The 24,694-nt window shown below is 37.1% G+C and overlaps 1 protein-coding gene across 1 annotated transcript in view; it reads right to left on the bottom strand.

Annotated features, from left to right (window-relative positions):
* Window positions 1-24,694, bottom strand: part of LOC119772515 (contactin-associated protein-like 2) — a 255,193-nt gene that overhangs the window by 49,037 nt on the left and 181,462 nt on the right. The window contains exons 15-18 of the mRNA XM_038268959.1: window positions 21,720-21,890; window positions 10,169-10,387; window positions 2,995-3,024; window positions 2-238 (exon numbers count right to left, since the gene is read on the bottom strand). Coding sequence (XP_038124887.1) covers window positions 2-238; window positions 2,995-3,024; window positions 10,169-10,387; window positions 21,720-21,890 — 657 coding nt within the window. The remainder of the gene's footprint in view (window position 1; window positions 239-2,994; window positions 3,025-10,168; window positions 10,388-21,719; window positions 21,891-24,694) is intronic.

Below are 24,694 nucleotides of genomic sequence, written 5' to 3'. Positions count from 1 at the left end.
CCTTTGGTACAGAACGGGCCGTTGAAGGCGGTGGTGGTGCAGTCACACAGATAGCCATTATACCTCTCCACACATTTCCCTCCATTCCTGCAGTACATCCCAAAGCTGGTACAGTGGCCCTGGCAGCCAGACATAACCCCAGGCGTCACTTTGGCTCTCTCCTCCAGGTTGAGGGTGATGCCGTTCATTCTTAAGGCTCGAATACAGCCTAGAAACCCCCTCTGCCCCCCCGCAGCACCTGAGAAAAGCAGAGAAAAAATTAAGGAAAAGAAATGAGGAGCAGAAACTCTTAGCAAATGGTGTTCAGGGTGACAGGAGTCATTCTGAATGCAAGAGGCTCTGTTTTAATCAGTTTTAGAAGCTTTAATATGCTTGGGCCTGAAGGAAACCACTGATGTTATGCTAATCTCTCAAACTGTGCCCCTGTACTTGAAACAACCTTCAACTCGTTTGATTTCTTCACTAATTAGAAAAGCCTAATGAACAGGGTTTCTTAATGAACATCTCGCAAACATGCATATGCTAATGGCTGTATGAATGTATGCAAAACTATACACTTCAGACGAATACATCAGAAGTACGCCACACACGGCGCACATGATTTCAATGAGTCAATACAAACATTAATGTTTAGCCTTGGGGTGTCAGCAGCCATTTTTTCTAAAATGCCTCCATTGTCATTCTGGACTAGCACCATTACTGTCTAACTACCCATTTACATGGACAGGGTAAGGGTGTTAAATAGATGCATTTGGAGCTGAATGGCTAAAGCAATAAACACACACCTACAGGTATTTTTTCACACGTACATGGAAAGCATCATTAACGAGCGCTATGGGAAAATTCTGTTATTAAAATCTCAGAACTGGATCCTTTCAATTGGGGAAAACAACTATTTAAAAAGAATATGTAAGCTAACTTGAACTTGCACATAGTTGTATTCGTCATCAGCGTTTCCACATACAGGGAAAAAGTGAAACTTAACTATGAATTACTGAATTATAAATACAGGCATTGTTTCTCTACAGTAAAAAATAAAAAAGGGGATGCAGGTGGGTTTTCACCTGCTTTTTCTACTTCCAGTCTCATAAAGAATTGCACCCTTAGCAGACCTACTAATTAATCTATTTTGTAACACTGATTGGCTGGAGGTTTCTGCCACCTGTTTACCCAGGGCTAAATCAGCCTCTGATTAAACGGACAGCAGGCTCTGAAGCCTGCAGAGACTGAGGCAGGCACACACCAACACATACTGAAACACAGGTGTGTCCCGCTTCTCAGTGCCTCCTAAATACTATCTAATAGAGCTTAAAAAAGTAGCTGCAGTCTGTAGATCCAAAGAATACAAATTATATATTAGTTACAAATAATTTAGACAAATATTACAATTTGGAAATCAAACACTCAATCCCCCTTAAGCATTGCACACATACTGTAAATAGAGAGAGACTATGGTTAATAACAGTATTCAAAATGTATATATTTTCAGGATGTTAAAAATAAGGTTGTCTCAGAGGCTGACCAGACTTTCAATATAGCTAATATTTCTTTAAAAGAAAAGTATCTCCATAAATGTTGGTTTCATAGTCGGATCAACCATCTCAACAAGTTGAAATTGTCAGCAGAGCAGCTGATGCAAAGAGCTGCCAATTGTCTCTGCCTCCTTTGCTCTCCATAGTTTGAACAGATAAATGAACAGAAATAGATCAAAGGATTTGTGGTATAGGAAACAGGACAGTGAAGATTGTATGTTTTGGGATTTCTTTTTTAAAAGTAATAAGTAACGAAAAAAAGTAACGAAAGGATTTTGTTTCAACAAAACCAAGAAATAAGCTTTTATATTATACAAATGTTACATGTATATTACCCTTTCACTTGTAGCCACTGGTACAGAGAAGTTTAACTGTCTCTCTGCATTGAATAAAACCGTTTTTTAAAGACTTTTCCACAGACCACATGCTTAAAACACACAATCACCCTTCAAAATGCTATCAAGGTAAACTTGGTTAAACATTGGGTACTTTGTAGCCTGAAAGTATTTCTCTCTTCTGCTCATCTTTATTTAATCCTGGTCATACTTATATCTAAAATAGATTTTAGTGCAACCCACTTCCTGCAAAAGCAAGCTGAACAACCAATATGTTTAGATTGTGGGAAAAAAAAAAACTAGCACTGTACATGAATCTTTACACAACATTACATGAATAAATAAAAAACACAGTTGTTAAAGAGTAATAGCATTTCTTAGGAGGAAATAAAACTATCAAAACCAACATCGGCCCTCATTATTCCATGTTTTACTTCACTTTTCCGCCTCGAAATCTTACAGGAAAATGTCCAAAAAAACAGTTAACGACCTTTAGCAAAAGCACACTTTTTCCTACCAGACCAGTAAGATTAATTGGGTCAATAAACTCCCCCACAAGTTTTGGAAAGGAGATTATAAAGTCCACATTTAAATCACACTGATATGCTTTAACATAAACACAAACAGTGTCTCTTGAACAAGAATGAGGCTTTAAAAAAATCCTGAGAGGCTAGAAATTTCCCCACAGTGATGTAAAAAAAACCCACTGCATGCATAATACAGTATGACGGACAATATTGTTGCTAAGGGTCATACTAGGTTTATGGGGTTATTAACTTTTAAAGGGCTATCATTTCACATTTTTGTATCTATCTGTTTCTGACAAAGATACAATTAAAACTGGTTACATTATCTAAAACATTTCTGGTTGACAAAAAACTGAAAGAAATCTAAAATATCTGCAGGCTGCAGGTATTTTACAAGTAGCTTTGTCATTTGCATGCGTCTAAATATTCACTAATGCATGCAGTCTTAGGTTAAGGAAATTTGAACTTTTATTTAAAAAATCATATTTTTGAATCATTTTGCCGGCCAGTTTATATACAACTCTTTGTTATGGTTCTAATTCAATACAATTCAAATTTCTGATGGAATATCTGTTGTTGTACTGACGAAATGTTACCTACTGTCTTGACAGGTGAGTGCAGCTGGTTTCCCTGTGATGGGTGTCACACACATGCAGTGAGCAGAAACAAACAGGAATCCAATGCATGCAGACAGAAGCAGAAAAACAAGACAAAGAAAGACAGCACAGTCCAAACATGATAGAACTTAACAAAAAACAAAAAAAAATTCAAGAGTGAGGATTAATCAAAGAGGACATCTAAAAACAGATGGTGACATAAAACTAATAAAACATGACAGAATTTTTAGTTATCTTAATGTATGAAGTAAAACAGGAAACTAAAAGTTAACAGTGTAAAGTAAATGGCAGCAAACTGATGGTGTAACATTTACTTTCAGGGCCATTACAGCAAATGAGCCAGTGCGCAGTAAACACTAAAGCAACCAAACGCTTGACGAGGAGTGTATTGATTAAGAGGGTGGGAAAGAGGTGATACTCGGACAATCATGACACCAAGGTAAGCAAAATTAAGCCTCGTTTTGTCTTTGATATGTGTACGAGAGAAAAGAGAAAGATCAATCGAACTGAGAGTCTTTGTACCACATGAGTTTTAAATCAAGATAAGTGCAGCAGAAATCAGAGTTGTATTTTCAAGCTGCTCCCTTTTATTCTTTTTCCGTCTTACCACCTTTTAACATTTCCATCAATAAAAAGTAGAGAAAACAAGATGTAGTGCAAAGTGTTCCATATCAAGTCACGATCAAGTGAGTCAGGGAAAAATCTTGCTGCCTGCAGAGTTGTTTCTGCTCTTTCTAAATCTCTTTATCAAACACAAAAAGATCTTTATCCAAGGGCCGAACCCGGGGCCCCATTCCTGTGACTTGTTGGGTCATTTCCTTGGGCTCCTTAAGGCAGTGCTATTTTTAGGTTTAAGCAGAGATTAGAGAAAGGATATAAGACAAAAACTATATATATATATATATATATATATATATATATATATATATATATATATATATATATATATATATATATATATATATATATATATATATATACACTATATTGCCAAAAGTATTTGCTCACCCATCCAAATTATTGGAATCAGGTGTTCCAATCACTTCCATGGCCACAGGTGTATAAATTCAAGCACCTAGGCATGCAGACTGTTTTTACAAACATTTGTGAAAGAATGGGTCGCTCTCAGGAGCTCAGTGAATTCCAGCGTGGAACTGTGATAGGATGCCACCTGTGCAACAAATCCAGTCGTGAAATTTCCTCGCTCCTAAATATTCCACAGTCAACTGTCAGCTGTATTATAAGAAAATGGAAGTGTTTGGGAACGACAGCAACTCAGCCACGAAGTGGTAGGCCACGTAAACTGACGGAGCGGGGTCAGCGGATGCTGACGCGCATAGTGCGAAGAGGTCGCCAACTTTCTGCAGAGTCAATCACTACAGACCTCCAAACTTCATGTGGCCTTCAGATTAGCTCAAGAACAGTGCGCAGAGAGCTTCATGGAATGGGTTTCCATGGTCGAGCAGCTGCATCCAAGCCATACATCACCAAGTGCAATGCAAAGCGTCGGATGCGGTGGTGTAAAGCACGCCGCCACTGGACTCTAGAGCAGTGGAGACGCGTTCTCTGGAGTGACGAATCGCGCTTCTCCATCTGGCAATCTGATGGACGGGTCTGGGTTTGGCGGTTGCCAGGAGAACGGTACTTGTCTGACTGCATTGTGCCAAGTGTAAAGTTTGGTGGAGGGGGGATTATGGTGTGGGGTTGTTTTTCAGGAGCTGGGCTTGGCCCCTTAGTTCCAGTGAAAGGAACTCTGAATGCTTCAGCATACCAAGACATTTTGGACAATTCCATGCTCCCAACTTTGTGGGAACAGTTTGGAGCTGGCCCCTTCCTCTTCCAACATGACTGTGCACCAGTGCACAAAGCAAGGTCCATAAAGACATGGATGACAGAGTCTGGTGTGGATGAACTTGACTGGCCTGCACAGAGTCCTGACCTCAACCCGATAGAACACCTTTGGGATGAATTAGAGCGGAGACTGAGAGCCAGGCCTTCTCGTCCAACATCAGTGTGCGACCTCACAAATGCGCTTCTGGAAGAATGGTCAAAAATTCCCATAAACACACTCCTAAACCTTGTGGACAGCCTTCCCAGAAGAGTTGAAGCTGTTCTAGCTGCAAAGGGTGGACCGACGTCATATTGAACCCTATGGATTAGGAACGGGATGTCACTTAAGCTCATATGTGAGTCAAGGCAGGTGAGCAAATACTTTTGGCAATATAGTGTATATATATACTAGTGGTGGGACTCAATTGAATTAAATTAGAGGGTCCATAATTACTTAATCCAAATTAACATTATTATAATCAACAACATATAATACCTTTTTTATTGAAAAACCATTGCCTTCTCAATAATGTAGACAAGGGTTTTATACTTTCTGGGACAAAAAAAATACTTCTATATAAGTGTTAACAGTCCATGAACATTTGCTATTCTACAAAAATATATATATAGCAACAAGGCGTACAAAACTGACTTTAAACTAGGGTTGTCAAAAGTATCAATACTCAAAAAAGTATCGATACTGAAACGTTGTATCCAAATACAAAACTCATTTTAAAAAGTATCGATACAGCCATCTAAAGTGCAGAATAGTGGAAAATGCACTTTCTGAACACTGTGTGATTGAATAATTCTGTGCATTTTTCAGTTTCAGACTTTTTTTGTAACAGGTGCAGCTGCTGAGAATTATTTTTGTTTAACTGCTTTGGCCAGTTTCATTGTTATGTCTGCAAAACATAGCCAAGGAAGGAACACTTAATTTTTATTTTAAGTTTTTTATCAAGCTTGCTTAATATTGTGCACAGCATATAACCTCGAAATATTATTCTTATTGTTTTTTTATTTATTTCTTGTATTTTTTTAGTAATGAAAATATTTCTGTTGAATTTTAGAGTCTTTGTTTTTATTCTTGTGGTATCGAAAAGGGTATTGAGTATCGAATATTTTACTTAGTATCGGTATGGAGTTGAAAAGTTTAGTATCGTGACAACCCTACTTTAAACAGAAGATTAACTTTAAGTTTTTTTTTTTTTAGTTTTTACTTTCTTTTTGTCAGGAAAGGGGGTATGAGGGAGGGGGAGAGACATGCGGCAAAGGACCATAGGTCGGATTCCAACCCGGGTCGGCCGCATTGAGGACTAAGGCTTCCATACATGGGTCGTGCACGCTAACCACTGCGCCACCATCACGCCCAACTTTCATTTCTAATACTGACAGAACTGTGACTTTTCTGCACTGCATAAGCATTACCTTTTGAAGCTGAACAATTGCTATCTAATGTGCAGCATTTACAGTAGTATGATTAAAACATTTAGTCCCACTACTGAGCCAACTGTTTCTTATTAAGCTAGTTAAATACCATGTTCCTTCCTACTGTAACTGTCAGCACTTCTTTGATATACGGCCCTTATTTTGGCAGCCGCTGACGCACTTCTTCCGTAGCTCCATACTGATTTTAGGTATTCACAAGGCTGCCAACATTTCACCAAACCTTTGGGTGAGATTTTTAAATAGTTTGGACAGGAAATCCTGTCAGGGTTAGATGAGGATAGGTGCAGCTATAGGTTGGAGGTTTTCAGAGGATTTCACTGAAACAAAGTGGAAAAATGTGGAATTTTTATAGCACAGTAAATGTTACTGTGTAGCAATAAGTGGTCTGTAGTTATGTGGAACATTGTTCTCACAATATATACATTATTTTCTACATTCTGGTGGAAACCTATGCTGTCTATGAATATTTGGTAATAGGCTAAGGATTAAAAAGCTTCATTCATTATGTTATTAGTTTTTCTTACAATTGACAAAACAGTTAAACAATTCAGACCTTCTAGGAGGTTGTACATTTTATAAAAACCACCATGACACAAGACATCGTTTCTCTGGATACCGGTATTTCATTTTGGTAGATTTGATGGAAATTAAGCTTTTAAACCTATTCAATGGACCAAAATAAAGATAAATGAATATGATAAAAAATAATAAAAAAAGAACATTAATGTGGTTTCTTCTCTATGAATCCAGGATAAATTACTTTTTCTGCACATCCTCTCTGAATGTGGTTGGTCTTTTCTTGGGTGGCTCATCTTTTGAAAAATGAAATGCAATGGTTCTTTTTTCTTTTTGTGGAGCTTCTATGGGTTTGAGAGGCATACCAGAATGCTTTAAGAATTAAAACATTTTATGTTGGTTTAATTACTCCTAAATTCCAATGGGAGATTATTAAACTAGACTGAGCAATAATTATTTAACTTGTGAGCAAAACATGGACTAAAACTGGGACTAAAAAAGCACCATGTAAAGAGAAAACAAACCAGTGGATATGATCCTACACTCAGTCTCCACAGCAATAATTTAAGCTATCTGCTGTATTTTTTATTCATATTTACTCAAGTACTGAATTGCTTAAAATATTCAATAATTTACAAAGAGAAATATCCTAGTCAAGATGAGATAAGATAAAAATAGCACTAAGGTTGTATTAAAAACTTAGGCTGGGTTTTTATCACCATAGTATTTTTATAGATAAATAAGTGGAACGGAGTTCAGTTGTTAGTTGTCTGTTATTTTGTTTATGAAATAAATTGGGAATAAGGTGTAAGTGTGACAGCCCTGTATTCAGATTGAGCCATGGTTTTTAAGCTTGAATAGCCCCAGTGGACCAAGTCCTGTGATGCTGCTGTGCATCATATTTATAGAGGTAAAAGAAACTGCAAGTACAAAGATTCCTGCTCGGGTTTTTAGTACGTATACAACAAAATATATATATAACAAAATGCTATCAATTGCATTATTTCTTGTAACGGATAGAAATGTTTCTAAATAATTAATTGAAATGAACATATTAAAGTCTCGGCCCCAATATCCACTGAATGCAACAAGGTGAAGGAGGATTTTATTTGGGATTCATGTGATAGACCAACACAACAGCCTCTAAACTGTGAAGTTGAAACTAAATGAAACAAACATTTCCAGAAACCTCTGAGGAGTGCAGTGGGTGTTTGTGTTTCAACTCAACTCAACTTTATTTATAGAGCGCCTTAAAACAACCACAGCTGCCACAAAATGCTGTACATATCTGGTAAAGTTAAAATTGTATAAAAAAAACATACAAGTTTAAAAAAATAAAACAAATACAATTAAATAAATAAATTAAAAGAAATAAACCCACATAAAAAACCTGATAAAACAAAAACAGAGATACTCTCCTGCTGTGCTAAAAGCCAAATGATAAAAACGGGTTTTAAGACAAGTTTTAAAAATATGCAGAGAAGAGGATTGTCTAATGAGGAGGGGGAGCTCATTCCACAATTTTGGAGCAGCAACTGAAAAAGCTCTGTCTCATCGGTTTGGACCTCTGTACCTCCAGGAGGAGCAGGTCAGCTGACCAGAGGCACCGAGTGGGAGCATAGGGGTGGAGAAGCTCAGAGAGGTAAGGAAGGGCCAAGCCTTTTAAAGACTTAAAAACAAATAAAGCAATCTTAGCTTGCTTTATTTTATACTCCTAAATAAAACACAGCCAGTTATCTTCAGATGTTACATAGTTCGTAAATAAAGTCCACCTCTGTGTATTCTAATCCTCGTATAGAAGCAGTTTCTTCACGAAGGCCTCAAAGGTTTGTTAGAAAGCATTATAGAACAAAGAGCATCATAAATACGTTGGTCTTCTGATCCGGCAGGAAGATCATTAATCCAAGAAGCAGCCAAGGGGTCTATAGTAACTCTGGAGGTGCTACAAAGATCTACAGCTAAGGCGAGAGAATTTGCCCAAAGGACAACTATTAATGGTGCACACTAGATATATGGTCTTTGTTGAAATATTGGAAAGAAGAAAGAAGTATTCCAATGATCGCTATCTTCAGTTAAAGACCTATAAGGAACATAGCTCCCATGTGGAAGAGGGTGCTCATGCTAACAATAAAAGTAAATATTCTGGCCATATATACAGTGCAAAGCTAAAACTGCTTTTTGACCTGAATGCATCATAGATTAAATCATATTTATGTGTTTGCACAGTTGCATAAGCCTTTCTTTCCATTTACCAGGTTTCTACTGTGTGTTGGTCTATCACATAAAACGATGTTAAAACAGATTATATTATAACAGATTCTAAGAATGTGAAAAGGTTCAAGGGTATGAATACTTTGACAAGCCAGTGAAAATGTGAGCTGTACAAACAAAAAGGCTTTTTCACCTCTTTTTGTTCTAATAAATGACACTGTGAGGACAAGAAGATGACGTTCCAATCAGAAAAAAAAATGATGAGACGATGGAACTATAGAAAAAATGGGGATCAGGATTGTTAAGGCTATCACATCGGGACGCCTGATTGGAATTTTCAACAATCTCTTTTAAGAAGAACTTTTTTTTTTCTTCCATGAGATAGGAACAAGCATAAGACTCGCCTCAGCACTTTTTCCTCTACCCGCAAATTCCTGAAACTCTCTCAGCCCTGAAGTTTTCAGTGTAGAGCACAGAAGGCTCAGCACAAAAGACAAACCGAAGCAGAAGTAAAATCATAAAGCAAAAATAGGACAGATATTCTATTTTTTTAACTTATGGTGGGCTTAAAGCGTGATATAGAGAACCATTGGCAGCAACCCAATTTTTTCACCACCATCAAGGAATGAATTGCTCAGTCTAAGAATCAAATAATATTCTCTCCTTGCCCTTTTAATCCGTACTAATATAAATGTGTATTTAAGGTATTAAAGTATTAATGAAATGACCCTTTTAGGAAGTCAGTTTTGCATTTATTAAAACTGGGATCACTGAAATGGATGACTTCCAAGGATGAGTATGTATCCACATATTTGCAAATTATTAAGTAAAACACATTGTTGTGTTTTAGCTGTTCGGTCTTGCAGGCATTTAATTAGTAGTGACTGCAGCTAAGCTGAACAGAAGCCTCTTAAAGGACAGTAAAGCTGGCACATCTTTAATTTATAAATCATTCAGACCTTCTAACACTCAGAGTCTCTACTAGAGGGCAGCATAAGTGAAAATGAATTCCACCCAATCAAAGACATAAAAGTTTGAATGTGTTATTTAAGTTTTCAAATATATATACATGACTGTAAGTCCTTTACAAAGGCAAAGCTATGTGTTTAGTCTGTTATATATATGATGATTGTTTATTGTGTGTGTCGTACCCACGTAGAGCTGGCTAAACAGCTCTAGCCGTGTGTGTCCCTGTGCGGGTGCTAGCCGGGATGTCCGGTAGATCTGGTCCACCTGGAGGACTGCCTCTTTGATATTACGTTCAGCCATCACACGATGCCACTGGTCGTCATTGAGAGGCGTTTCTGAGTGCACAGTTAGCTCCACAGGGCCGTTCCCAACATCAAAAGAAAAGGAGACCACAGTAGGAGCTGGGAAAAAAAGGCAAAGATAAAAAGTTAAATGAGACAGGTGTAACCTCACATCACAACACAACAAGTGCTTCAGAACTAGATGTTCAGATATGGATCACTCCTCTAGGTATAGACATCCAGTCAGTAATCGAATGCCTCATTTGGTTCTGGTCCATTTATTTGGCAGGTATAGATTACAATTTTGCAGAATGAGGGAGCTACACAGAGCTGTGGACAGGACAAATCTCGCAGAACTTCGATTGGTGTCAGGACCTTTTGAGTTAGCTCATGACGGTGGGATGTGGCAGCTTTCACCAGTCATGTTAGGGATGGAAATCACAATGACAAGAAACAGATAATGACACCAGACATCCCAAGTCTCCCAGAAGTTCTGGCAGTCTTCCTGACATAGATAGTTGTTCACGGATGCCTGTGAGTCGGATAAATTATCCCGGATTTTTGACTATGGTAGGTGGTGTTTTTTTAATGCGAGTGAGAGTAGGCAGGCTGTACAATAATTCATGCATCATGTGCGGATTAGAACTACTGCGATTACGCAGACACAATAAGAGCGAGTGGGTGTTGGGAGGAGGTTGCTGGTGACACCTGTCTGTCCAAAGCGATGCTCTGTTCAACCAGCGTTCCAGGCAACTGGTTGTCAGAGAGCTGATTGGATCAGTCTGATAAGTTTCTCTGGGTTACTCTCTGGCAGTCACCTAGTTACCATTCAAAGCTGAGCATCCTGTGAAACGGCAGAGGTTGAATCCTCAAGTAAAAAACGAAAATATAAGAATAATTTTACAGCAGAATATACAAAAGTATATCCCTGTCTCGTGAAGGTGAGGAACAGTCGCAGATCTAGACCAAATGTACCAAGGGGCCTGGAGGGGGCCAACGTATTTTCATGGGGGCCCTGAAAAGCATGAAATAAAAAAAAACAGGGCAAGTGATTCAAATATATTAAGAGAGCTGCATGAAGTGAAATTTCTTTTCAATTCGGTTTAATAGAAATTCTATTTCTCATGAGGTCAATATACATTTATAATTTAGGAATTTTACATATTTCTGACTTAATTCATCTGTAAAAATTATTTGTTGTGAAAAAAAAAATAGGCAGATAAAAACTGGGATCCTATCGCAATACCACTGAAGATATCAGCTTATTGTTTTGGAATAATTAGTAAAAAAGAATTTGTAAAGAAAAAGAATGAAATAGATCCAAATGACCTATCAGTAACCATGTCTGTTCCTGCGCATATCATCATTAGTATGTCTTTTAAGTATTATGTCTTCAGTACAGGGGCGATAACAGGGGCCACTTCATGATCTACATGGGCACTGGCCCCCGTTGGCCCCTATCTAGAACCGGCCATGGAGAGGAATGATGACACGGTGGTGAGGTGCGCTGTATGCTGAAGTTGCATGAAAAACAGAGCGGGGGTATGATGAGCATCTCCCTGAAATTAGTTTTTGGAACTTGGGATGTCTGTGGCACAAATGTTAGGTGCAGGAATAGAGTTAGAGGGAAAGAGGTGACAATTCCAGATAAACAGCTGTACATGTTATCACATCAGTAAAACTGAACTTGAGAGATGTGTTGTGTATGCTTAATATGTGTTATTAAAAAAATTCAGTTGTGTGGCTAATTATTAATGATCAACATCTGACAAAAGGGGGCAGTATTCTTCCTTGATTGGGCATTTCCCCATTCATATCTTTCATTCTTAGGTCTGACTGACTGAATTTGAGTGACTGACCTTTCAACCTGCCCACTCCAGATGTTGCCAGTCCAACTATGGAAAGGTTACTGTAGCAGGAGTTTTCCGCAATCCCTTTATTTTTATCCACATAGTGTTTCTGTTCATTAACTGCAAACAAAGGAACACCTCACATTCTTTCTCTGAATCTGATTAACTGTTATCTGAATGTAATGGATTTATAAAAGCATCACATAAAGCCTTGCAAAGGCTTTCATATGGTTTTGTACAACAAGGGATTCACAGATACCACATTTGATCAGCTGCTGATATCTAATACTGATATGAATACTAATTAAAACTATTCTACGATACTTTTTGGGATATACATTTTTTCCTTAATCACATTTGGGGGTGGGGTGGGGGTGGGGGGTATTTTGCCAAAGAATCATGCTTGCATGTAAAAAAAAATGTTATTAATCTTTTAAAATTTACAGCTAGTTTTGAAAAACAGTCCTGCCAAACCCGTCAATAATAATTAAGTTTTAACTCACCAAACTCTAAAAGTGCTTTGCATGCAGGACTAGTTCTGCATTGTAAAATCTTTCTATATTCACTGTTAAGTTCAATTAATGAGGTACAAAGAGGTTAGATGTCATGGTAAAATACCCAGAAGCAGGTGGGAGGGATGTGCCTGAAACAGCTCTAGTACATTTAAAGGACACTAATTACCCCTTTCTATTATCGGACAATGGCTGCAGATGTAACAATAGGCATTTTCATTTTAGACGTCCAGGGATGCCACAGTTTTCACCATCTGCAGGGTGTTCCTGAACTTTCTCACCTGCTTCTAAAGGGTTTGCAGGCGTTTCAGATTCCACCGACCCCTGGAAATCTGGTTACTTAGCGTTGTATAGTTTTTTTTAGATTTTTTGCGAGATTGCAAGCTTTCAATGTGCTAGAAAATATTTTTTTCTCTTTTGACTAATTTGCTGAACATCATTTTGCAGACCATTTAACCGTTTTCCACCTTCATCCACTTGTGAACACGTCCACATTACTCCACATCTTCCATGTGACTCTTAAGTTAGGGAAAAACTTTGCTCTGCATTTGAGTGGAGCCGGTTCTTTTTTTCCTGTCTAAATTCTATGCCCTGCTATTGTTGCTTAATAGACTTTACTATAGACTTTACTATGCATGTGAAGACTTCTGATATATATATATATATCTCAGGGTTAAATCTATTTACTTTCAAGTGGCACTTTCATGACCACTAGTGAGTACGAGTAGAGGCACATGAGCAGATGCTACTACAAGGATCTTGGCATCCCTAGATAAAAGCACACATTGGAGTTACACACTAACATGTTAAAATGTATTGATGTAAACTACTCTACTGTATCTGGTGTTGTTGTCCTGCTGGAAAAAACAACCTCTATAGACACACACAAGAGGTCTTGAAAGCTAATTTGGCCAATTCTAAATGAAGTAGGGTGTACTGCATGTTATTTTTTATTTTCTGAATATACACTATATGCACATTAATCCAGCACCAACCTGCACCATCCCCGATAAAAAAAATGAAAGGCGTCTTTCTTCAACTTCAAAATAATACATTACTTAGCAAAACCATCAATCAACAAGGATTAAACTAAATTATAGTTTTTTGATGCATTGTTCGAGGGTTTTAAAACAATTTAAACAGTTTTTCCAGATATGTGTCAGAATGTACAACATAAAGCATTGTTGTTAACACTAATTTTTCTAAAAGGATGCCAAAGTAAAAAGAAATGTTGTTTATATGCAGAGGTGGGTAAATGTTTACATGCTCTCAGTTACATTTATTTGAGTACATTTTAGAATTTCAACTTACTTTTACTTAAGAAATATTCTTGTGAGTGCATCCCTACTGTTGTTTGAGTAAATCTTCTAGTTGCTCCACTGACCTGAAGTAACTAAGTTCTTTAGAGATAAGGGCTAAAAATACAGCTAACAGTATTTTTGATGGAAGTTCTTAATATTATCCCAACTTATATACATAATCTACTGTCAGTATTGTTTTTATAAATTTACATTTCAAAAAGCTGATTTGAAAAAGTGTTTCTTCTCCCCATAATTTGTTATTTATTTAGTTAGTTTTTTTATTTGCATTTTCTTTAATTCTACTTTATTTTCTTACCTTGAAATACCATCATATTCACATAATTCTCCATCTAATTACATCATTTAAAAAATAAAATCAGATTTTTCTTAGTACTTTAGCGCTTTTACTTGAGTAAAAAAAACTAAAAAAACTTTTAAAGTCATGCCACTGTTACTTGAGTATAACTTTGGGGTACTGTACCCACCTCTGGTCATTTTAAGCAACAACAAAAAATAGCAAACATGCTTTTGCTGCAGCAGAGTGCATTTTCCTTTCATAAGTCAAAATCAACTTGACTTCTTTCCAAGTTTTGGAATACTGTGAGACTTATGCATTCTGGGTGCCATATTGTTGCTTCTGGCACCAGTGTGCTGCAGCCATACTGATGATTAATCGCTCAGTGTTGTACTGGATTGCTTTTGTTCCATTTGCCTCTGTATTTCAGCGCATAATTTTGTGTATTAATCAATAGGGAAATGAGCTTTCTTCTTTTGTTTTTCCCAATCAATATGCCTGGCCTTTTCCTCCATTTCATATCGCTTTCATCTAATTATATCTTTTATCATATAGCCATTTCTTCCAGTGTTTGGCCTTGCATCTTTCTCAAAACAAACTTGAGCTCTCCTGAGTTTTATATTATTTCTGTTTACTCATTTTTCTCTTACTTTGCTTTTATGCTTCTTGCTATTACTGCCTCCCTCCATTTACACATGCCTTGACCCATTCTTTCCTTGCCAGCACGCCACTTCAGTCCTACTTAAAATACTTAGCAGTTTGTTAATTTTTGGGGAACTTAAGTGAAACAAACAATATGCTGGATTTTTGAGATTCTTAAAAAAAAAAAAAACTCTCGTTCTGTTCACGGGGTCAGAGAACAGGACTGATTTAAAAGCACCTGCAAAACCAGATACATTTGAGGATAACCCAGGCCATTTCTCTTGTGCAGTAAAAATAAGCTTAGAATTCAAAACAACCAGGTGACTTGTTAATCCATCGTTTAGATGCCAGCTTTTACTTCAGCAGGTACTCAGGATTTTTTTTCCTTTTAATGGTTTCAGCAATATCCAGTACTTTAAGAGCAGCGGAAGCAATCTGGCATTCCAACTAAAATTACACAGATGGAGAAGTCGTTGTTTTGCACATATCTCCTTTCTAATGACTTTGCACTAAACTATCTCCGGGAAGCAAAATAAAATGCTTAGGTGAAAACATCAAAACAAAATGGTCAAAAAAACAAAGCAAAAAACAATTGGAAGGGATTGCACGACAAACAGCTTTGGAAAGGATTTAGGATTCATTTGAATATTCTCTTTTTCAAGTTATATGCTCTGGAATGGACATTCAAGGAGTTAAACAGCATTTGAATGAGACTTGAGAAAAATATACGTCTAGTCTGCCTCAGTCCTAAAGCAACTATTTGATAAATCTTTATGAGGAAGAGAATTACAAGCACAGCTGACTTCACCGTCTGCAGCAATCAAAGTTATCTGAAAGTAAACTGGATAGATGTGCATTCTGTCTTAATATATTAAAATATTTCAACTAGTACAGGGTTCTCAATCATTGTTCATCACATTTCATTTAAAAGCATAAAAGCTTCAACACTGATGTGCTTGTATCCTTCTGATGCTAAATCTATGCTTAGTCTCTGTGTAGTTTCTGCTACTATTATGTGACAAGTGCTGCTTTTGAACTGTGACAAACCGTGTTAACTGTGTGCCTCATCTGTCTGCCTGATACTCGACTCTGCTTCACCTCTCCAGCTCCTTTGGTGTCTCATCTGTGGGTCTTGTCTGTTACAATTCTTATCTTTTGTGTCCCATGCTTACAAAAAGAGTCATTTCTTGATTTCCTTTGATTTGACACACAAATCTATTACCTGCTGTAGTACACTCATGTAAAAACCTGCACAACTACAGCAACTCACCAGAAGGCAAACAAAGAAAGGTGATTAAAACAGCAACTTGAGAGCTTTTGTTTCATTTTTTAGATAATTATTATTTATCTATGATTTTTTTGTGTGACTTAAAGGCATCGTGGAGGATGTTCTTTTGGATCATCAAAATAAGTGGTCCTCCTAATTGTCAATCATTCTGTTAATGAGTTTACGTAAGGCATTCCTACGTTCTCGTCCCTATTTTCACTTACCGGTGGTGAGTCTGACATTGTCGAAAAATTGCAAATCTTCTTTTGGAAAGTAAGCTTGTATGAGCAATGCAAACAGCAACTTTTAAACAGAGCGTGCACCAGGAGAAATGTTCTCGTGCACGCTCTCGCGCTCAATATACATCTCCTCTCGGGAGCGGGTACAGGGTTGCACATGTACATTTTTTTTTTTAAGTGGAGAGGGTGGGTCTTTTCAACAAAAACTTGAAAATCCTCCACTGTAACTTAAAGCAAAGGTAAGCAGATCATGATAGGTAACTACGAGGCCTATCCTTTCAACCAAGTTTAAGCTGAAGACCCTGCTACCACAGCAACAGGCCACCTCCCTTCCTACACCTCCTACAACTTGACATCCACCTGCTTTTATCCTTCCAACCTTTTCTTCCTCATGAAAGAAAAAGCTTTTGTAATGCTTTATATTAAGGTCCTTGTAATAACCATTAGTTAATAAGTAATAAGACCTTTATAAGTGCCTACTAGATGGTAATTAATATCATTATGTGTTTATAACACTATCTATGCATTATTAGACATTTATAATAACTTATAAGAAAGTTTTACCAAAGCTTTTAATACACAATGCTTACCTAGTTGTATGTGGAGAGGATGAAAAGTCTGTAGCTTGCTTACTTTCTCTTATACAGCCTCACTGTGCGTGGGCCATTTACTGTGAGGAACATCTGTTGTTTCAATGTCATACACCCACAAAAATCACTATTATGATTGCAGGGGATTTAACTCCAGGATGACAGGTGGTAATTCTTGCTTAATACTTTTTCTTGTTTTAAATCGGAGCATATTCATGAAACATTTACAACATGTGACATCTGACAGCCCTTAGTTCCCTTAATAAATGATGTCAGTATCATCAAACAAGCCTGGAAGGAAGAGGGAATGTGGTGCACTAAACAGAGAGAAGAAGACAATCCCCAACGTCTAATTCTGTGTAATAATGCTCAACTAGGTGTGTAAAAAGATAAAAATATATAATGTAAAAGTTTGATTCAGGTGGGGATAAAAGTAGAAATCTACAGAATACAGAGCTTGTTTCATCAATTTGTGGAGCTGAAAGATGTCAGAAGGTAATCGCACCTGAAAACACAATTTTCCATTGATGGTGTTTTTATACATTCTTTTTGTCTTTTGAGTTTTTTTTAGAGGTTTAGATTTGTATTTCTCTTTTCAAACAAAGGCTGAAAGAGCCAAGTTTTAAATTATGCGGCAGCACGGCACAATCGATGGATGATAAATCGTGGAACAGACCGTGGATGACTCTGAGTAAAAAGAGCACTACTTGTGTGGGTGCAGATACATGCACTTGTGCATCTGTCTAATGTAAAGTTCTATTTAATTCTTCTGCTGTTTCTCAGATGTTTGGCTGTTTATTATCGTCTGATCTCTGTATATTTGCAGTTATCTCGAAGTCTTCGTTTTTTTTTGTGTAATTTGCTTTGTTAGTCTACCACTTGCTCACAATTGAGATAACAGCAAATACTGAACCATAAAAGAGATGGAAGCCTTGCTTTGCGACAAGTTAAATTCAAAATGTAACAATAAACCTGCCACAGCTGGAACCAACGTCGCATTTAAGTTTGAGGATGAGAGTTTATTTAAAACAAAATGATCCCTGTAGTCCAACTCTTTCTTAAAAAAAAAAAAAAAAAACATTCTTTTGCATTTCGATTGATTGTTTTAGCATTTAAAAGAGAGATGAAGTAAAAACTTAACACTGGATTCAGTTTTGTCAAACATTATGTCATCTACAAATGAGTGCAACAATTATTAATACATTTAGCTAATTTGCAAATCGAGTAAGACTATCAATACCTATAACACTGCTTTATTTATATAAAGTTCATCAGTGAACATAAAGCATTGTTGAGACAGGGACAACTCTTTGACAAGTTTGTTAGCTTAAACATAAATAGACGTGGCACTTTACATATTTCTATTTGTAAAAGAAAATGTACAACAGGCTTATAGTCCTTTATCTTTACAAAGATGCACAATTTTTAATGGCGTCTCCAATAAAATTCTTATAATTATACTTAAAGTGATCCTACTGTGACAATATGTTCAACAGTTCAATGGGTGTGCTTATTTTTGAAAAGCATCTTAAGTAAAATAAGAAAGTGATCAGAATCATCATTTTACTGCCTTCTTAACAGAACTCTAATGATTGTTTTATTAAGGGATCCAAGGAAACTCCAGAACCTGATTGCAAAATCAGATCAATTGGTCTTCCCTTAAAAAATGATGTGAAACTGTTTTTCTCAAAAGAAAACTAGGACGGGGCTTTTTTCGACTGGATACCATGCTTACATATACATTTTGGGTAAGACAGACTGTGGGGCCTCTTGAGGACTTGAAAAGTGGCATATGGAGCATACTTTCCCTCAAGTCCCAGATAATTCAAAAAGTCAAGCTCTTGTGTGCTTGGAGACCTTTCTGCTTGTCCTCTGTTCTGTCCCTGGAAGAATTCTGAGTAAGTCTTCATCGCTTCCTTGCAAAAATGATTATGTATCCACCCCTCAGTATAAAGATTAAAAGAGAAATGTGACTTTCAGCCTGCTGAGGTGAAAGTAATGTGTATTTTATATAGATATATAATAAAAAAAGCGTTTTTGTGAGTGTATCACTAAATGTGTGTTTTAGCACTTTGAGCCTCTTCGACAGCAAAGCTGTGCTGGTCTAGTTTAACGCTGCCATTTCATGCCCTCTCTGGATTGCTGCAGATAGAGTTCTGCACCAGCAAGAGGGCAGAGATTATGTGTGTGTTTGTGCATGAGTGTTTTGTGACTGTGTGTCTAAACGTGTGCTGCGGGGCAAAATGCAAGATGATAGCAATGGAGAGGAGAGAAAAAAAATCAATGTAGGGGCATTTTGAAAGCCTCTGGAGATATATGTACACACACAAACACACACACTCCCACACACACACACACACACACACACCGCAGCTGTGACAGGCTAAATAGTTGCTGTCTTTGTGTTTTGTGTACGGTGTAAAAGAAATTACACCAAATTGTCATAGCCGTTTCTTACTGTCTATATATATATATATATATATATATATAGTCATTTGGTGAAAACGTTTCAGGCTAACCTTAAGCAGATGATCTGAAAAATCTGTATCTATTACAACATTAGCTTTGCACAAATTTCCCACATTGTCATGGTCCGCAACCAACCCTGACCCAAATGCTCAGATCCTCATGAATCAGAAAAAAAGATGCAATTAACCGTTAATCGACTTCCCTGCTGTGCCAGAACACAGCCTCACAATGCAGCTCTGCAATTAATAAAAAAAAAGGCTTTGAACCCCTGAAGAGAACGGTTCCACTATGGGTTTTAGGGAATTCCATCTAAACCAGTGAAACAAATCACAGGAGCTCACTATGTGGTATATCCACCACATGTCTCAGGAAGGATTTAAAGGTTTGTGTCTGAAAGTCCACAGGAATTACTATGTCAGTTTTATTAAATGATAAAACCTACATTAAATAAGTCAAAACTTAAAAGATACCTTCAAGTATATAACTATTATTGTGCAATGTTTTCATAAAAATGTTCTATGATGGGTTTACTGTGTCTGATTATGTTATCGGTAAGTGGGACAACTTATTGTTTTCTTTAAACAACAGCCATTTTCTTGCTTGCCTTCCATAAAGGCCAAATTTGTGAATCTAATAGCTGTCCCTTTAACAGATTCTCCCATCCAAGCCGTGGATATCTGCAGCTTCTCCAGAGTTACTTCCCTGAAGAATGATCTTGTTATCAGACCTTTCACTTTGGATGTAGTGCCACGGTTTGGTATCTTTGCTGCTTCAATTTCAGATGATGGATGACAGTATTTGCTAAGATGCTTAGTGCTTCACTCAGATTTTTAGTTTTATTTACCTGTTCCCACTGTATCTGTATTGAGGTTAAATCACAGATTTTTGGAGGTATTCGATTGCACTGGATTTGTTAATAAACTAGATGTAGAGGGGATCATCAGATATGTACAAATAATCACAGACCTCCAATTGTAAGAAAAAAAAATCCCTTATCAAGGATATGCCCCACCTGCTGCCCAATGGCTAATTTTAAAAAGGTAGCAGTGATTTTGCAAGAAAAAGTCAATATAGAAAACATGATTTGTTGTTTAATTTCCTTTTCTATCATTATTTGTTCAGAACAGATTTCTGCTTCTGTCTTTCTGCACTGAAACTGCAAATAAGGTATTTTCTTTTCAGTTGCGTATTGATATAAGATTGGGATTTCTAATTTTCTGTTACCTGTTCTTTGCCTCTTTAGCCAAGCATTAATTTTGTGAATTTTTCTGCTGAAACAAGTATAGATGCCAGTTTAAGAAAGCTATATTCTTTATATATTTCTTAAATATACTAAAGCATTGGACCAGCGCCAGAAAGCAATTTGATAGATGCAGTAGGTTTCCCAACCCAGAAAGAGATTATTTTGGAAAAATAAAATAAAATCAGGAGAGTTCATTCTCAGTACATGAAGTGAAATTCTGCAAAATATCCTTTTATTTGTAATAGTTAGAAACTTGTTGAAAAGATTCCTGCAAGTAATTCCTTTGGGCTATATGCTCGTGGTAGCCTTAGCTCATAAAAACTACAGCATGTCAAAAACAAGAGAATACAAAACCTTTAGTCTTGTTAATGTTACATTAAGCCTGAGAGAATGCTTACCTAGTGATAATAAAAAGAAAAAACAACTTGTAACACTACAGATGCTTGCTGTTTGAAACTACTTTTCTCTCCTTGAGGTGTTATGCACCCATTTCACACCAAGACACAAAGAATTAAGAGAAAGAAGCAATTCAATAATAGTGTGTGACTGCAGTGTACGTGGATGTCTGCATGTGTGGTGTGATTTTTTTCCCTCCTGAACATTAAAATGCTTTTTTTTCAACATAAAAATGTGTTTTGGTGAAGGAAAAAAAGGAAAGACGAGAGACAGAGGGGAAGTGTGGATGTATGAACAAGGGTTTCTGTTATGTCATCCCTGAAAATGGGTGATTTGGTTAAACAGCGGTTTATAATGGACATAATTATTGTGCACACCAATTACCTTAAATAAATGATTGCTCTCTCCCGCAATCACACAAAGCGTGTGCTATAATCAGCAAGGCAAATGGCTGTTCCTAGGGTATGTGCGTGTGTGCTTGCATAAGCCTTTATGTTAGTGAGAGTGTAAGATGGGGTACAGAACACCAAACACTGTCAGAATGGCGCACTTGGTTGGGTAAAAATTCAACTTAAGGATGTAGAAGGAGAAAGGTAAACACAAAGAAAAAGCTCTCCTGCACTCACGAGCATCTCAAAAGCATCTTACACTTGAGCTCCAGGCGGATGAAGTCAGTGTTGCCCAGATTTTCCAGAAAGACGCCGTAGGGAGCACTCGTCTTGAAATAGAAGGAGATGTCAGCGCTGGTCTCTCCCTGAAAGGTGGCGAAATGCAGGTAGGATGACGGGGTGGTGAATGATGCCGCATTCCAGTAGTTATCTGGAGGGAAGGAAAAAAAAGACAACTTTGAGAGACAATTCTCTGTAGCAGCTGCTATACGGTACATAAACACAGAGAGAAAAAAAAGATAAAGTCATATTGATCTAATAAGGTGTAGAATGATTTTAATGTTGAATTACTCTCTTTTGAAATTAATATTTCAAATAAAAATGTGTCTTATCTCTAAAATATTAAAATGTGTTGTATAATTTCTCCCTTCAGTCTTATTTCTCTTCAGAGTTTAAACAGCCTTCAGCTTCCTTCAGCTTCCTTCCTTTTTTCTCTAACTCGTGAAGAAGAAATTTAAGGATCTTTGGTACGTTTTTCTAAAGACTTTAGAATGAAAGGAAACCAAGGGCAGCTAATGAAGACAAAGGAGCGGCACGTTGAACAGCTGCTGATGAACTATCAGACTGTGGTTGATGAAGTGACTCCTCTGCTGTCTGCTCTTCCCCCATCTTGCCCCCATCTCTCTAGGAAGATGTAGCATATTGGGAAAACAGTAGGGGCAGAAGAGAGCACATGCTGAGGAGAGACAACATGAGAAGTGGTAAGAAGAGGTTGAAGAATCAAATATTGAAGACAGAGTAGAAGAAAGGGAGGGGGTGAGTCATTCAGAGGGCAGATACTTTGATAGAAAAAAGCTTAGGGGGTTGGAAAGGGCAAGAAGAGGAAAAAGTGAAGGCTATTGCGTCATCAGTTAACTGAGAGTCTTTAGATGCCCGGGAGGACAGTGCTCTTGGCCAGTGCAAGGAAAGCAGTTGTGTGCAAGACAGAGGAATCTGTGTTTGTAAGACTGCAACTGATAAAACTATAAATCTTTGCATTAAAACGTAAAAATGTAAATGGTTAAATTTCATCAAGATTATTAGTCCATCCTTGTCTTAGGAATACACACAGAAAAGTTCTGAGCTGACATTCTGGTCAGGAGAACATTAAATAAAAATAAAAGGGGAGCAATTAAAGAAATCCCCAACTCAGATAGTTAAAAAAAGTATCAACATGATGACTATTGTAATAGTGTACTCCACAAATCTAGCTTTGATGGAAAACTGGCAAGAAGAAATCTGTTAAAAGACAGCCAAAGGAAGTTTATCCTGCAGTTTGCCAAGAGCCACATAAGGGAGACAGCATCTGTGTCAGAGACAGTCATCTGTTCACAAAATATAAATAGACATACAGTATTTGGCCGATATGCAAAACATTCACTCGTAGTGAAAAAATAACACTGTGCATCGACCTGAATACACCATCCCCATGATAAAGCATGTTGGTGCCAACATCATGTCTAGGGGATGCTTTGCTAGAGTAGGGACAGGAAAGCCGGTCAAAACCGATGGGAAAAAGCAGCGGAGAACAACTATTTGCAGGTTTTTCTACTTGCAAAGCATGTAGAAGTCTTTCATGTTTACAAAAAGTTATTTTTATCATACATACTCTTCCGTTGTGAGAGACATAATCTAATAAAAAACAAAACAAAAGTCATATTGCCTAATCTTAGGTAATTAATTTGCATTTTATTGCATTACATACATACCTAATAGTCTAACAGCCAGTATTTAAGCTGTAGTTGACCAGTTCGAGCCCTCATGTTCTCAACTTATTAGAATGTTTAAACTTGTTATCTATATAAAACGCACCAGTCCACAAACTCAATAAAACAAACTAACTTTTCTACAATGCTGCAGACCAGAGAGCAGTGTAAGGACAACAGTGATAAAATATTGGTTTAAAGTGAATGTTTATAATTAAAAATGTCTCCGGACCTTTACTGGTTGATGATTTTTTTGATTTGGACTTCGCTGATTTTTAATTGGTTACCCCTGATCTATATGGAGAAGTGGTCCACATTCCCTGCTGAATGTGTGTCAATCTAATCAAGAACAACAGTAAATGTTTGTAAGTGCGACCAAAGTGTACCAAATATTGTTTTTTTTTTACTCTGAAATATAAGATAAATATTTCATATAGTACATTGCAAAATCATTACCTCACATTTAATGTAATTAAAATGTGATTACCTTACAGTTGAAGAGTACCTATGACATAAATGTAGGACTTACACATGCTTTTCAAACAGCTACCTTTGTAGATGGAAAAACAAAAAAACATAATTTTTCTCCGACTTCTTAATTGTTTTTTTCTATTGGACACTTTAAATCACAATGATTAACAATAAAGGTTAAGGTTGTTACATCATAAAATGTAAGACATCAAAACAGATGCTTTTGCAAAAGCCCTGCAAATCTAGATAAAGTCTTCAGATACATTGCATATTTGTTTTATGTACTTGTGAGTGCAGGTATCCTACAGTGCTCGTGTGTCTCCTGCTTCTTTGTGATAAACGTTCCACCACTGCTCCCTCGCTCTCCTTCGTGCTGCACATTCTTTTCACCAGAAGCAAGGACGGGTAGCAGCCAACCTCACACTTATACACTTACCAACGTGCACTGATAATACCGTGTTGATGCTGCCCTTGTGTTTGAAGTTGAAATATTGTTCATTTGTCTATTGAATGCACAGCCAATTACTAAACAGGCTGAGGCTGGAGGATACCTGCAGGGGTGAAGGAAGCAAATGATCATGTATGCTATCAACTATTCTATCAAGGAGATAAAAACTTAGGAAAATGCACAGTTTGTAGGAAAAGCATTTACAAACAGTAAGAACTTGCCATTAACTAAAGAATGCACAAATAGGAACAATGAAGAATATTTAGGAAATAACCAGCAACAGAGTAAAACTGTTCTCACGCATTTCCCAAGCAAGTTTTGTTATATTACCAACTTCAGAATTAAAATGGC

Source organism: Cyprinodon tularosa, unplaced genomic scaffold (genome assembly GCF_016077235.1).
Source record: "Cyprinodon tularosa strain WSP-4 unplaced genomic scaffold, ASM1607723v1 ctg711, whole genome shotgun sequence".
In the NCBI taxonomy this organism is placed as follows: domain Eukaryota; kingdom Metazoa; phylum Chordata; class Actinopteri; order Cyprinodontiformes; family Cyprinodontidae; genus Cyprinodon; species Cyprinodon tularosa.
Note: the sequence above shows the minus strand (reverse complement) of the source record. Positions and strands in the feature narration are given on the sequence as shown.